We start from the raw sequence: 16,679 nt of genomic DNA on the forward strand, positions 1-16,679 counted from the left end.
TCAAACCACTGTTCTTGAACCATGACTTAGACAAAAGAAACAAAGTCCTTTTTTATCCATTATCTTGGCTGGTTTTCCACTACCTTTCATACGAATTATTGTTGAGGTTTGCAAAATTGCTGTACTATATACAGTCGAAACTGGAAGAATTTCGCTTTTAAAATGATTTACCATGAGCTTTTTGCCTAAATGTGTATGTAGTTCAGAACTGTACAATGCATTTGCATAACGTTTCTTGTTTCGACATCATTTCGAACAGAACTAAGCATGCATAAACAAAACAAAATATATTGGCATAAAGCGGAGGGAGAGAGAGAGAGATTACATATATAAACTCTCATTCCTCTCTGAGCGTGTTTGTTAGAGTAAGAGAACTACGAAAAAATCCAAAATTTTAGTTATCAGCCGTTATTATTACCTCGCTTTGTGATTTTTGTTTCATACTAGTGCTGTGGGTGGCTCCGCCTTTTTGAAAAGTTCAATCATTCTTTCACTTTTGCAAGACACAAAGACAATACATTTCGTATGTAATAAGAATGTATAAAAAATGAATCTCACTTTGTGTTGGCAACCGATAGATCCTCAATCTCGTAACTCTTTACCACTCTTAACCATGCAATAAAATAGCATATTTTTGTTTGAAAGGATTTTGAATAAAAGCAGTTAACAGAAGTACAGCACTCTCAGCCACGCAACAATATAGTTTCGTTCAAAATTGACAAATTCTAACAAAAAAAAAAAAACAGAGATATAAATTTCAAAACTAGATTTTGTGGGATAAAACTTAACAGTGCGCTTGACACTGCTGGCCATCAAAAACTCAAAAATTATTTGAACAAAACCGATGACATATAAAATTTTGTTGAACAACTATTTGCGTAGCCGTATTCACTCCAAAATGGGCACTCTCAAAGAAAAAAAAAATCGTTCTAACAAAAACTTTTTCATGAATGTTATTTAGGTGAAATTCATCATTATATTTTCAAGCACATTAGCGGGGGCCTAGTGTGGTTGGTAACGTCTCCGCCAACCACGCTCGACGCCTGGGTTCGAATCCCACCGCCGACATTGGCATTGTTTGTGGGAGGTGGCGTGATCCACTCACAACCAACCCAACTGGTCTAGATTCAATCCTAGCCGACACCGGGAGATTTTCTGAGGCGAAAAATCTCTGGGATCACGCCTTCCATCGCATGAGGAAGTAAAGCCGTTGGCGCCGGTCCGTTAATAAACGGGTCGTGAGTTAGGGTCCTGGGTGTGGAGTCGCCTCCCTGGGCGTCGGAGATTGGCCACAACAGTAGCGGAACTAGACCGACGGAAAATAAGCGAGAATAAAAAAAAATAAATTATCAAGCACAGGCAAAGCGAAGCGGTGAAGTCTCAGAAGAAAGCTGTTCCTATTATGATTCAATGCTGTTCCAATCATGATACAAAACAGGCCTCGTATATCACCAATAATTCTAACTTTAATGCAAATATTTGGCATAAAAAGTGTTTCTACATGAAGTTTAAATGTCATAGATGCGTTTTACGGAAAAAGAAACTGCAATCCCTGAATATTGAATCCATTATCACTGCTTACAAACAAGGCATGAGAGCAAATTGTGTTCAAAAATGGATAATTTTTAAAACTTTGTTACCATACCTAAATACCTACTATACAAAAATTGTTGCAAAAAATAAAAATAGCTCACTTATTAATCAAAGAGAAAGTAAACAAAGAGAATCTCTTAAAGTTACTTAGATACTTTTGAAAAGTTACGCGAGAATTAGAAACCGAGGATTATCCTCTTTTCACTGGGCTTAAGTGAATGACTGCTCTGCTTCTCTATCCAACGAAAAAAAAAATGGTTGTAATCCAACAACGTACTTAAATGTGAGCGATAGAAAAGAGAGCGAACAACTGACTGCACACGAGTTTCCGGGGAGCCTATTTAGCGCCAGGCGAAAAATTGGTGAAATTATGTTTTCGGGTATCTTTTGAATATGACGATTCAGTGTGAAATGAGTACATTTTGTGCTACTCAATTTATCTGCTTTGATTTATCGAAGGAATTTCATAATCATATTTGAAAGTACCGGTTTAAACTTCAAACTAATATATTAAAAACTGTTTCAAAGGCGTTTACTGCGAACGAATTACCGCTGCATGAATTGCAAAAGTTTTCTTGTTTATTTAGTGATAAAATGGTCATTTAAGTACATCCTTCTGTTGGCCTCCGTGGCGGCAATTCACAGCCCAGGAGACCAACTGCACATTGAATAACTGCACTTGCAGTCAACTTTTTTTTCCGACATGTTAATGTCCCCAACTCTCTCCAAGCAAGCGGAAAACAGTTTTCATTCCATTTCTAGAGCAGAGAAAAAATCTAGATTAAAAAAAAACTTTCACTTTCGTGCGGACTGGCACAGAACTCACGCAAATATTGACCCAGAAAATTTGTCGTATTTGTAATCAATTTTCCGCCGAGTCAAACTCGGCGAACAAAAAAAAACTTACACTTTCAATGAATGAAAAGTTCAGCTACGGCCCGGAAGCCTTTGGCAAATGGCATCGGGGAAAAAGGATTAAATTTGTACTCGCTCTCTGTGTTGGTGGTTGGGAGGGAGGCAAGGACCCAACGTCCGAAACGCACCTGTAAATGGAAAGAAAGTTCGCCAGTGGCTTTGAACGTGCAGTTCGTTGCCCGCTGTCGATGTCAGTCGTTCAACTCGAGTGGTAAAATAAATTTTTGTTCGTGATTTGTCGAACTTTGTGTGCGCAATTTTTTTCTCGGTATTTAAGGAATCCGTAGAGGCAACACGGGGATATCTTTTAATTAAAGCAATTTTTTTTCTCTCTGCAGCTCTTCTCCTGTGCAATTTGGCTACCGTTACGGCACAAGACGTTCTCGGTAAAGTGTGAAAAATCACTTTTGGGACAAAGTTTTATCTTTGCTAACTTTGCAGCAGAAATAGCAGCAGCAGCGATGGTTGGGGGAGAAAAAAAAAAGGTAACATCTGGAACGACAGCTTCGCCGCGCGCTGATTCCAAATTTTGTCGGCAGTGCGGAAGGATTGTGTGCATGGTAGAAGGTTTTTTTTTATCGGGAAAGTTTTCCTACGGGAGACTATTAATTTTGTTCCTTTAAATAAGTTGTGTTATTCGTTAAACTTGGCAAGATTTAATAAAAAGACGAAAGAAGAAGGAGAGAAGTTGGTGACTTGTTTGGAGTGATGATTCTAGGTAGAACAATTTGTGCAGGTATTACGCAAAAAATACGTTTATGATATGGATTGAAAATTTTATTTTTATAAAACTGGACGTACTTCGACAGCTGCTGTTGGCAAAAAAAAAATCCGTTTGGAAAATCCCATCTGGTCCGGCTTGGCAGAGATAACAAAACACTTCTAAATCGTTGTTTCCTCGGACGAATGCGATAAGAGGTAGGTACGAGTTTTCAAGCTTCAACAATACCGGCTACCGTCCACCCACTAAGCCTTTGTTTAGTCGTGATGGTGACGGTGGATGCACCGTATGCTCACTAGTCATAAAACCTACGATCAATCCACCTTGGAATATGAGCAGGGCGATCTCGATAAAAAAGAGCTATCTCGAATTGCCAACATCGACGAGGATAAAATTTTTGGAAGGCGTTTTTGTGTGGGTATCGTAATAGAAGAAGGATTTTTTTGAGTAAAGCTAGCTGCATTCCTTGTTTATAGAACGGTAAAAACTTGGACCCGAGCGAGTTGATATCCTTTGCCCAAATAAAACTTAATTTTATTCGACATTTATAGTGCAGTTAATGGATCTGAGTGCATCGCAAATTGCGCCAAGGTTGTGCCTTTTTCGTCTGTGTGCTTAGGACCATTTTCTCGCCGTCCCATTGTTGGTTTTCCGATGGCAGTTTTTGCGCTCACTACCGATGCTAGGCGAGCGTGCTTCCATAAAAGCCGTCCGTTGGTGCTTTTATGGGTACTGAAATCTGTCGCTGAATGTGGGTTTATTTCCGGCTAAATTTTACTAACAGTTTTCGTCATACGCGGTGGTACCCCTGGTTCTGGCGGAAACAATAGAGAAAAAAAAAGTTCGACCATCAGAATCGGGAAAGGATGAAAAGATTGTACATTTTTACTTGCCTTTTCCCGTCAATTTTTTCATCGTCATTGTGAATATCGGGACACGTGAAAGTCCTGCGATTATTGAAGCCATTCCAGTTGACCGCCGCAAATCTGCCTGATCGGAGAACACGGGTCGAGTTGTAAGCAAAAAAGTTTTTTTTTGTCCATTGTTGTGTTTTGCCTTCGTGTTATTGAGTCATTCGAGGGGATAAGTGGCTTTTCGACAAAGGAACGCAAGGTTGGATGGTGCGGAACCACGTCAATATTGTGCGGAAATAGAGTGATTTTTTATTAGGTTTAAGACTTGGCTCGAGAATGCGTCTTGATGTGACGCATTTTTTGTCGATATAATGGTTAATTGTGTGTTAATTCATACATTTATATCGTTTTGTTATTGGAGAATCACAAATGAACTACGAGACAGGCGTGCTTTCATAAAAAAAAAACTTTTTTTAATCCTACCTTATTCAGAAATGTCTCAGAAATAGATGTAATTAGCTAGCTAATTGCTAGGAGCTTTATGATTTACGACTTTTACTAAGATCGCGTTGCAACCAATAGTCGCGGAAGTTGAAAAGCATTTCTTTAGATGTGTGTCCCCTTTTTCAAAAGGATTCTCAACTATAGGGGCGAATTTTAAGTACCGTAACTATTGGACCACTTGCATATTTAAAAAATTGGAAAATTAAATCTATGGAACTTATTCTCATTAGGAATTTGTCTCACATTTTTTCATCCTGGATTTTCTACTAAAAGTTTAATTTAAAGATTAAGTATTTATTATTTAATTTTTCAAATTTGCAGTCAAAATTATTTTAAAAGAAATCAATCACAACATGTTTTTTAATTTAAAATGACTATCAGAGTCGTTCAAAGTCATTGGAATATAAATATTTACTAATTATGTTGGAATTAAAATTAGTTTCTAAAAATTAAAGGAAAATTACCAATTCCTCCATCTTGAAGTTTTATTAAAAGTTTTGTTCTAGTTACTGTTTTTTAAGAATTAAAAAAATGTTACCTTGTGTTTTAATTAACATTGAGGGTTTATCCTCAGACAATTTTTCTACAAAACCAAAAATATCTGAGCTACAACTTCGCGCGCAACATTGTTTAACTCCGTCACTTACTACGGTGACATAACTCTTCCTTTCCGTCGCACTCGTAGAGATGCAGGGGCAAACTTGGTCTCCAACAATAACCGCTGTTACATCTTCTTCCATACAACCTCTATTCTTATCCTTACGGTAATGAGGACGTAGCCGGTACCGTTATCGATCTATACAAAGCAAAAGCTACTGAATTGTTGCCCATTGAAAATGGTAAATTATTCACAAGTTGCCATACACGTGGTTCTATGTGCAACTTCACTAGCTCAGTTCCATCATGGAGCAGCAAGCTCGAGCTTATAACTGTGGTCAAGCTCAAGCTTATGACCAAAAGTTTCTGAGCTAAAATTGTTTGAGTAAAATCTATGCCGAAATGCAGAGAACTGCTTTTAAGGGCTACAAAGCCATCCACTTGTGAAGAATACATTCATATAAAAAATGATCGATGAAATCTTTGTGTATTCTCAGATCGTTTGGCGTGTTTTTGCTCAACAGTGTAATCAATAAAAGAAAGAAGAAAGTAGAGCATTTAAAGTGGGATAAGTAATAATTTTTTTTGTGGTTTGTTGTTTATTTTGGAGTTGCACGCACCGAACTTAGAAACGATCGATTCTCCAACTTCGCGTTAAGAGCTCCAAAGAACGCTTGAAGCGTTTTGCAATGTTGTTGGTGTTGTTTGTTTATGCGAACTGTTGTAGTATTGAAAATTATCATCCCTTGTTGAAACGAAAATTAAGTCCTCTGATTGTTCGCTTCCTGACTTTCCTTAAAAAGGTCAACTTAGTATACTTAATAGTATGCTTAGTTAGCCGGGAATGCACTCTTTAGGCTTAAAATAGACTGCTTCTGTTCAAACTAATAAATTTTTTTGGCAGATGGCGGGACGGACAGACGGTCCTACATGAGCAGTAGCGTAGCGAGTTGCGCCAGTATCAGCTGGCTTTCCGTATTTGCTTTCGGCTTAAACAAATCACTTGCTGGTTGGTCACATATCTCAGCAGCAGCGCAGTAGTAGCAAACGTTTCGATTTTCCGAGGGCTGCGGTTCTCTACCCCGCGATGAAGCCATATTTTGGAAACAACACAAGCAAGCATTCTGTGTTTGATTCTGGCAATCGAAATCTGCCTTGATCGTTCAATTTAGAGTGCCAATTTAGAGTGCCTTATTCCCTCACTGTGGGAGCAGCACAAAGGTTGCGATTAGCATTATATCCGATTCTGAACAGCACACTGCCCTTTTTAGAACAACTAAACAAGTAATTGAAGATTAACCATTATTTCGAAAGTTCTCGAGGCGCTAGACATTGGTAGTTAATGGTTTCTTATTCTGTTCAGTCAGTGATATCGTATTTTGATGCGCGAATCGAAAGCTGATAGCACTTCAACATCTCGTTTGCACAAAAATTCTTAGAATGTTCGTCTGTTGTTATTCTTATTCATATTTAGCTGACAGCATTTAGTACAGTAGTAACGCAACCTTTTCTATCGTCGTGATTGTAGCTCAGACGTTTGAACGCTCGCTTATCATGCGAGAAATACGGGGATTGATGCAGTCGTGACGATTTGGGATATTGCTCAGTTCAAATAGGTTGTTAGATATGAAATTATTTACAGCCACGTGAAGGTTCCCGATCACAGATATATATTTCGTACTCCAACGTGCATTTTTCTTTCACTCTAGATATTACTTTAGAATGTTGTATTATTTTAGTACAATAAGTTCCAAGCGATTTTTTTAATGAAGTGTTCTTGATTTGAGCGAGCAATAGTAGAATACACACAAATATAGGCAGTGGGCCCGTTTTCCACACTTAAAGTTAAAATATAAAGAATTTGGAACGACAATATAATCATTCGACAATCCTGAAGTTGTCCTCTTAAACATAAACTTTGTCTGACAAAGTTACTGTTGATAGTGTGAGTAGTTCTACGTCAGTTATGCGGTCGTGTCTTGGATACAACCTCCTATATTTAGCAATCTGCGCTCGAAAACATTTCCTATGTGATGAAGACTCAACAGCCAGATAGCACTTAGTTGCCAATTTAAATAACGATATCGCGCGCTACAATGATTGTGTCCAGTATGACTTCATAATTGAATTGATTATCAAAATAAGAAAAAGTTAGATGGTTTATCTCGACATATTCTTTCATTGTCCGAGTTCCGCTTACGATTGGTTATCTGGAGATTTGTTAGAATCTTTACTCGAGTAAATGAATTGTACTATTTTTTCAACGAGTCGGATGCCATACGGTAATGGACCGAAGAAAATGGTTTTACGCTTTTATATTATGATTTTTAACCTTTTTTTATCCCGTGCAAAAGGGTCCTGTTCGATTTTTTTTTCGCTCTGATCATACTCATAAATGTTCTTCATCGAGAAATTTCAGACCCGGGGTTTTTGTTTGGTTCTTGGGGTGTCACCTTCTAGCATAAAAAATCGGCTTTTTTATTTTCAAGAATAAATTATCACTTTTGAGCCATTTAACCGATTTCGAGTCGTTTGGTATCACATTGAAGGTAATCAATGAGTCTTCCAAGAAAAAATATCAAACTGTGCTTTTCGTCGAGTCTAGGTTTTTTTCGCGTTTTTTCAGGTTTTTAATTTGGATACAATTTGCTAAAACATACCACCATAACCACCATGCGTTTCCATTAAAAATGCTATTACAATACAGTACCATAATGCTAACCTTATTTTTGCCGTTTTGGAACGTGCAAGACCCTGAAGACTTTACCGTTTAGCATTTTTGCATTGTAGTAGTTTTTTTTTTAATGGAGACGCATGGTGGTTATCTTTGATTTTAGAGATTAAACAAAATCTATCTTTAAACTAAAAAAACATGGTAAAAATTTTACATTCTGGGTAAAATTCCTGGACAATCCAAAAAAATACCAAACGATAGGGTTTCCTGGTGTTCAAACCCTCTAAAACGGTAAAAGAGGTTTGCATCTTATTTTTCGCAAAGTTATTATTTTTTAGAGTATAGCTTGATATTTTTACTTGAAAGGATGTATTAGGATGACAACGAAAAGGGTCATGTAAGTAACATGTTAAATTTCAAAAACTGACCATGAACATTTTGTTATTGGCACAAAAAATGACCAGTACAAAATTTCTGCTCAATCGGACATTATTTAGGAAAACCTCAAGGCGCATTTTAAATGACTTTGAAATGCAAATGAAATGTTAAATTGTAGTGGTTCAGTGAGATAAATGCTCATGTTTATTTGCTTATTTGACATCTTATACTTGATGTACCATGAAGATGGACCAATTTATGGTGGAAAAACCTAAATTAATCCACCTAGCGGTCAGACCCAGCCTTTCTCATTCAATTTTTTATTTGTAAAAATAGATTTACATGAACGCTTCAACCCAATAAATGTATATTCACTCTTTCGGTTCTAAAATATTGATGTTGTAATCTTTACATATAAAAATGCAGTCAAGTCTGTCTGTCTGTCTGATCCATATAGGCACGAAAACTACCGAACCGATCGACGTGAAAATTTTTATGTAGGGGTTTTTGGTGCCGATAAAGGTTCCTATGATAGTTTGAGACCCCTCCCTCTTCTGGAAGGGAGGGGTCCCATACAAATGAAACATACATTTCTGCACAATTCAAGAACAAACCAAGCAAATGAAACCGAATCTGGCATGTGGATGTTTTAAGGGGTAACTAATATGTCCATAATAGTTGGATGAAACACAAATTTGTGCACATCTCGAGAACTAATCAACCAAATGGAACAAAATTTGGCAGGTAAATATTTTTAGTGGTAACAAATATGTACATAATGGTTTGAAACCCGGCTTCCTCTTCTAAAAGGGAGGGATCCCATGAAAATGAAACACAAATTTCGCACAGCTCAAGAACCAATCAAGAAAATACAACCAAATTCGGTATGTGAATGTTTTTAGAGGTAACAAATATGTCCATAATCGTTTGACGCCCCTCCCTCTTCTGGAAGTACATGTTTCTTCACAAGATTCTGCACATCTCGCGAACTAATCAACTATATGGAATCATATTGGCAGGTGAATGTTTTTAGTGGTAACAAATATGTTCCATAATCGACCTCAGACAACATTTTGGATTGTAAGATGGCAACTTCCGGTTTCTGGAAAACAGCCGAAAATGGCCGAATTCCACCCAATATGATAATATCCGGATCTAGAATAATACACAGGAGCTAAAATCGACCACAGATAGCATTTTAAATTCTAAGATGGCGACTTCCGGTTTCTGGAAACAGCAAAAAATGACCAAATACCACCCAATATGAGTTTTTCTTTAACCAGTAGGCTCCGGTTTGTGAAAAACAGCCTAAAATAAACAAATACTGTCCAATATGAGTATCTCTGGAACCAGAATGATGCAAGGAGCTAACAATTGACCTCAGGCACCATTGTGAATTGCTAAATGGCAACTTATAGGCAACAGTCGGAAATGACCGAATAATACTCAGTATGGATATTTCCGTAAACGTGATGATGCATAGAAACCAAACATTGACCCTAGACACTATTTTGAATTTGAAGACGACCACTTTTAGTTTCTGGAAAACAACCAAAAATACCTCCCAATATGGGAATTTCCGGTGTCGGATTGATGCCAGAAAGTCTGCTGATAATGACAGAATACCACCCAATATGAATATATTCAGAATTAAGGCGATGTACAGAAGCCAAAAGACGAGGAGGTTGTCATTTCGATAAAACCAATCATTTCAAACTATTTGTTATTTGACTTTGATCCATATCCTATGGCCGATCCGTCGTGCATTTGCAGACTTCAAACAAACCGCAAGGAATCAATGAACTTGGAACGTTCAAATAGTACGACACCACATTTAAATTATGTTGAGGCCACATATATCGATCAAAGCAGGTATAGTTTTAAATAGTCTTTGAATTTCTATTCTTTCCATAACTTTTGAGCCACATATCAAATTGTTATGAAGTTTGTTATTTGTAAGTTTGAGAGATGACTCGTTCGTATGACACTAGTTATGTTCAAATAAGTCATGTAATCTTTGAGATAATAGACTTTCGTTGTTTTATTAACAATTTAATACATAACGGTTGCTTAAGTTCGATTATAATCAAATGAAATGGGAACGTGTAGGGCAGCCAAACTTTGAAACCACGTGTTCAATCACTAGCCCGCTCATCTGATAATAATAATTAAATCGGTTGTGTAGTTTCTGAGATAATGAAGTTTCGTGATTTTCACAAGTCGGCACATTACAAATGAAGTTACAGTTCGATTACAGTAAAATTCAATAGGGTTTTCTGAGGCAGCTAGACCATTCATTTGACACTAATTTAGTGGGAATCGGGTCGGCCATCTCTGAGAAAAGTGAGTGAGTCCAGGTAGTCTTCGGAATATGTTCCTTTGCTTAGCTGGATTACACATTTTTGAACATAACAGGCAAAGTAATAGTCCGACTGCAAAACAAATCAATAGGGTTTTATGGGGCAACTAGACCTTCCATTTGACACTGATTCTATGAAAATCGGTCCAGCCATCTCTGAGAAAAGTGAGTGAGAATAAAAATCTGCACATACACACACACACACACACACACACATACACACACACACACATACAGAAAATGCTCAGCTCGTCGAGCTGAGTCGAGTGATATATGCCATTCGGCCCTTTGGAGCACTTTTATACTTTCGGTTTTGCAAGTGATTGCTATACCTTTCTAGGAGAAAGCAAAAACGGAAAACATGAAATTTTATGATAATTAAAGTAGTAAAAAAATAATAAAGTTAATAATAAAGCCTCAGAAGGTCGATTTTCGAGCGAAATTTTTTTTCGAGATAATACCAGATTACGACGCTTTATGAATTTTAAAGTCATTTGGCATCGATTTTCACAATTTTACTCGTCCCCACCTCGATAGATTTTCAAAGGTAAAAAAAATCACAATTTTGTGCGCTCGAAGGCCCCTAAATCATGTTCCATTGAGCTGAAATTTTGCACAGGCCATTATTTGGGCCAATAAACAAAATGTACATGATCGGTTAGCTGTTAGAAATTCGATGATGAAGTTTTTTCCACACAGCCATTGTCACTCTAATATGCATATTTCTTTTTTAGTTAGTTTTAAGCTTTAAATGAATGCAACTTTATCAGCTTACATATTCAGTAAATGTTTATTCATCATGCCAATGGACTCGTTCAAGCGCGTTCTAGTTTTTTTTATAGAGGGAAATTTTCTGAAGATTATGCACACGCTATTATGGTTGTGTCTAGTACGACTTCTCAAAACTGTTATTATTAAATATTTGTTTCTGGTACAATTGTCAATTATTCGCATTTAGGGAACAGTTGTCGCAAAACGTTTGACTTGAATTTTACGAGATCAAGCTTCATCAATTCGTACATAAGTTAATAAAAATTTGCTATGCTTGAAGCGCATAGTTTTGTGCGCCACGGATCATTAGGGATTATAATCTGAGGTACTATAAAATAATTAGTTATTCCGAGTTTCTTGTAGACTAAAGTCGTTTTCACGTGGTTATTTCCACCGGATGTAAGAATTTACACAGTACAGGTAAAAAGCGAGTTTAGTTTATACCGATATTGCGATTATAATACGGTTTCAAATATATTGTATCACGGTGGCCGAATGCCCAGAGACCGTGAACTACCCATATCGTGCGTGAATTTGTACAATAAAGTTCGCACCACCAACCTCAGTACCTTCCCATTGATACTGAAGCGTTTCTTGATACTTGTAGATGATGCAGGGAATGTCTTGGTTTTTAACAACAGTATGCATTAACTAACATTCCTTAAACCCTTTCCTGAACTGCTTTGAAATGGGCCTGGCCAGTAACTAAAAAGTTAGATACTCAAAGGCATCATTAATCATGTTCTTTCAATAATTTTAGTTAATTATGATCAGTCGCGAGTACTCGATTGATCGATAGCATAATATGGCATATTATACTATCCTAGAGCAAACGAAACGTGCTAGTATATTTTAATAATGTTTATAGCAAAGGTTTTTCTACTAAAAACAATGTTATAACTTGAAAATCGGTTGCTCAAACAGGCTTATAGGCATAAAGGAAACGGCTACAGAACATTGTTCAAGCTCATAATAAAAACTGACAGCGCTACGTGTACAAAGCAATTTTCTTGTCCCCGTCAAACGAACAAAACTGTTCCGGTCTAAATATTCATAGTTTTAACTTTCATTATTGTTAGGCGGTTACCAGCGTGGCTTATACATACAGCCAGCTGAAACACTGCTAAAAGTTAGACGTTGAAACGATTTCAACTGTCGTCAGATACCTATAGTGCGATTCATGGCGTCCGCTTTGTACACCGGCATGCAAGCCGACATGTGACAGCCAGTTAGCACACGTCACAGTTCATTACCGGGAGAAAGCCAACGAGTTTTGTCGGAATAATTGAAAAGTTTTCTGCGCGGAAGTTTTAATTACGTGTGTCCACGTTATCAACTACAGGTTTAGAGGTAGTAGGGTGATGAGCCTGGGTCACTTACCGGAATCGCTTGACACATGTCTCCGTCGTTGAAGGGGCTGCCGGGTCCGAGCATGGCCGTCACCGGTCCGTCCTCGTTACAGTTGTCCAGATCCGCAAGAAAGGGGGGCCGCGGTGGAGGTGGTATTCGAAACTCTGGAGGTGGTCCCGGGCCGCCGCATTCATTGCCACACTCTAGATCCGGATCCAACATTTCCCACATTAAAGCCGAACTAGACGGCGGCGCTCGACACCCTGTCCACTATGGGCGATGTCCTTCGGCAAGCCACCGTGTCGGTGAGTGATTCCTCCACAGTGGAAGCAAAATACAAGATTCTACAGCACGTGACGATTGAGTTTATTCCAGCGCAAACTCACCACACAATAAAGACCGTCATATCAGTCGGCTCTGGAAATGAGAAAGAGAGAAAAAATATTAAAAAATACTATAAGTTTAGGTGAATGATTAAATGAGAAAAAAATTTGAATTATGGCGAATGAATTATTTGGTACAAACTGCCATTCACCATCACCACGGGTTGTCATGTTTACATCGGAAATTACATTCATTCTCTAGCGGAACTCTTGAATGTGAGCAAAAATGGAGCCGACAGAAAAAAAAACGTTCGCGTTTAAATTGGCAAAAATTGACAGCAGCTGATCAGAACGGTGCCGATGTCGATGCATCTATTGTGTGTATGCAGCGTGAATAATCTGCATAAATGAGTTTCAGGGTGCCACATAGCAGCAAAAAAACCCCCGCCGGAACGCAAATGCATCCGCAGCTTTTTTTGTGTGTGTCCCATTTGAGCTGAGGGTAAAACCAGTTACATGTTCAATAAATTTCAATTGATAGCGATATCCTCCGGAGGGAAATTTCGGTCTGGCTTATTGGGCGAACACAAAAAGCAGCTTTGATGGTGGGATTTTGTGCAGCTGTCGAAAATACTCTCCTGGAATTTCGACACATTGTTGGGGAGTAGGGGGAGCCTATGATTCGGTTTTTTAACGCACCTGAATAACACTCGGCATCCTGGGGATGTGCTGCAGCGGAAAAGGTGTACATAGGCGGAAGTTGCAAAACCCTAAAGTTGTATGTAACTCAATTGTAGCGCACTTTTTATCATTGCCTTGTGGTACGCGGGCTACAATTTGCCTCATCCTTGAGGTGAGTGAGTGAAAAAGGACCTGCAGCATTCGTGGTATTGAATCGATTTTTGGTGAAAATTGTGTAATGCTAAGATAGGCAGCAGTACTGGGTGCTGCTGTTTCAACAGTGCGTACCTACGGGAAAATCATGTCTGTTCCTGACGGCCGCCCGTTGTCTAGCCAAAGACCTCGCGGCACGCGGATGAAGATCGATGAGAAACTGTAACTTTTTGTTGGTATACTGGGTACATTCGGATGCGGCAAAGTCTAGTTTTTTTAATCATTCGAAACTTTACATTCAGAAATGGTGGATTTGAACTAGTCAAGTTGCACAAAGAATCACCGTAAGCTGGCCAGTTTGGGATAAATTTGCCATTTTTAAAGTAGAATTCAGCTGCTACTGCTTTGTGTAGACCTTTGAAAGTGACGGCATTTAAAACCTTTACCCTTAATTCTACTACTCTCCTTCACCGAGCCCCGTTAGGTACCTTTGCCAAGTATCAGTAATAGTAGTGATGAGGGGTATTTTCATTCATCTGTGTGTTCTAGCTTCACTCTGACACCGAACGGTCTGATTTTACTAAAATTAGAGCTCCTTAAATCTAAATAAATTCAAAAAAATTAAAATTTTCTAATTCCTCTTTAGTTCTTTCATCGTCCACCCCATTTATACTTTCATCTAGGATATTTGGTTTTTTTTTCTCATTAAAAATGGGAGAAGGAATGTTTACGAAATTAAACTCGTTTCATCTACTTTTATTCAAGTTAATTGAAATAGAGTAACCTGTACTCTTCAAAACAAATGGGTATTAGGAATGTCATTTCCGTTGATGAGTGAAATGCGCATATGCGTGCATGGCTAATCTGTCCTATTTTCGTAGGGGCCATCCACATACCACGTGGACATACAATTTTTTTAGAATTTATATGGGCAGTTGTCCACGAAAAGGGAGGGGGGGGGTTCAAAATCGTTAAAAATCTGTCCACGTGGTATGTGGTTGGCCCCATATGGCATACAAGCTGTCGCAACTATTGCTATGTTACTATGTGAGAACAAAATGGAGAGAAATATTTTCGCACGGACACTGTTTCCATATCTACTGCAAAAAAAGTTCCAAACTCTCAAATTGATCACTTTATTTATATGATAGTTGAGAGAATGATGTACTTTTTCTGAATAAATAGCCTAAATTGTCAAAGCAAACAATTCATAATACGAATCACTAATAGTGTTGAGAAGTCACTAAGGATTGTACTCGAAATGCAACAAACAAAAATGATCACCAAAAGCTCGTTTTAGGTTGGTTGTTTTCAAAACTCTCGTGGAATAAATAAAGGCATATTAGCTTTGTTTTTACAAAGTTTGTTTATACAGCCTTTTCTCCAGGATAAACGCCCTTGGACCCGGCACCTGGCACCTTGGACTTAACGCCACTTATCAAATCCTGTGCAATACTTATACCATCTTCCTTATACACTTAATCCTCTCTTTCTCCAAATCCTGGTTGTTTAGGAAGGCCTTCCCTGTTTTGGAGCTTGCCCTTCATAATCACCTAGAATTTTTCTAGTGGGCGAAGCTATGGCGAGTTTGACGGAATTGTTGCATTCACAGATCGTCTGCCACACCAAGTACTTCTTGGTAAATCGAACGAACTTCTTTTTCCGTAATATCTAGAAGGGGTTTGCTGATGAAGAACTTCAAGTCTGAGATCTGATTTGGTTCGCTTTAATGTACGTATCGTCGTCCATTACAATGCATTTTGGCTGCATCAACCGCGGTACAAATTCCTGGCGCGGGATTCGGTTACCATATACTTCCTTACCTTAAAGACATGAAGTCCGACCCGCCTTATTGTCTGCTGGACGAACCCGATCAAAGATTCTTCTTGGCCCCGTCACGAATGAAAAAGTTCGGATTGCGCTCGAAGGATTTCTTCACCTTTCTTGCTTTTACTGGGTCGGTTATATTCGCTTTTTTGGTAAACGGACAAAAATTACCGATTATTCATGGGTTTACCTTCACACGCACTGACGAAACTACCCATTCAGCATCAACCATAGTACCCCTGAGTCAGCTCAATCAGTCGAACTCTAACCGTGATGACGAAAACAGTGGAGCTACTCCGTTCAAAAGTGTGTTCGTTCAAAGAACGGTGCCCCGGTGCGTCAAAAACGGACATCGCGCGACACTTTGTGGACGCTGGATACGCCCGTTCCGTCATATACAACATAAGCCCAGTTCCGGACGGCCAACGACCCTAAGCGACAAGAAGCTCCAGAGGAAAACCGAGGGACCGAGCTGCGCGCGCTTGGCCAGGAGGTCGGTGCAACCGGCCAAACAGTCAAAAAGTACCTGGCGAACAAGGACATACATGTCATGAAGAGGCATTCCGTCTCGGAGCTGAAGGCAATGACGCAGCGGAAGCGACTGAATAAAATAATAAAGTCGGCAATCGCGACGTGGCATAGTGGTCTAAGCTCGAAAAATCGTGGTCGTTTTAGATTTGACTGTGAAATATTGATTTTATGTACCCAGTGTCTTCAGCAAGTTTCTTCCATATAACAAGGCCTTTCTGCTGGCGTTTTCGGTTTTGTGATCAATCTCCCTTGTAGTTAGATATAAAAACAATTTTTTCTAATTTTCAAAATACCAGATTACTTTCTTCAGCAAAGTTGTAGAAAAATCTATAAGAAAAAGAATTGCTGAATATTGTAATCTTCTATCTGCACGTCTGATATGACGAAATAGAGTTTTACGAGGAACACTCCTCAAAACTCCTCCTTAGTTTTTCGTCCATAACTTTTT

General features: G+C 38.5%; 1 protein-coding gene across 2 annotated transcripts in view; it reads right to left on the reverse strand.

Moving 5' to 3' along the window:
• Window positions 1–16,679, reverse strand: part of LOC129729988 (transcription factor mef2A) — a 282,838-nt gene that overhangs the window by 180,363 nt on the left and 85,796 nt on the right. For both annotated transcript variants that reach the window (XM_055688924.1, XM_055688925.1), the window contains one exon: window positions 12,747–13,133. In XM_055688924.1, the coding sequence (XP_055544899.1) occupies window positions 12,747–12,947 (201 nt within the window). In that variant the 5' untranslated portion in view covers window positions 12,948–13,133. The remainder of the gene's footprint in view (window positions 1–12,746; window positions 13,134–16,679) is intronic.

This window comes from Wyeomyia smithii, chromosome 3 (genome assembly GCF_029784165.1).
Source record: "Wyeomyia smithii strain HCP4-BCI-WySm-NY-G18 chromosome 3, ASM2978416v1, whole genome shotgun sequence".
Classification (NCBI taxonomy): domain Eukaryota; kingdom Metazoa; phylum Arthropoda; class Insecta; order Diptera; family Culicidae; genus Wyeomyia; species Wyeomyia smithii.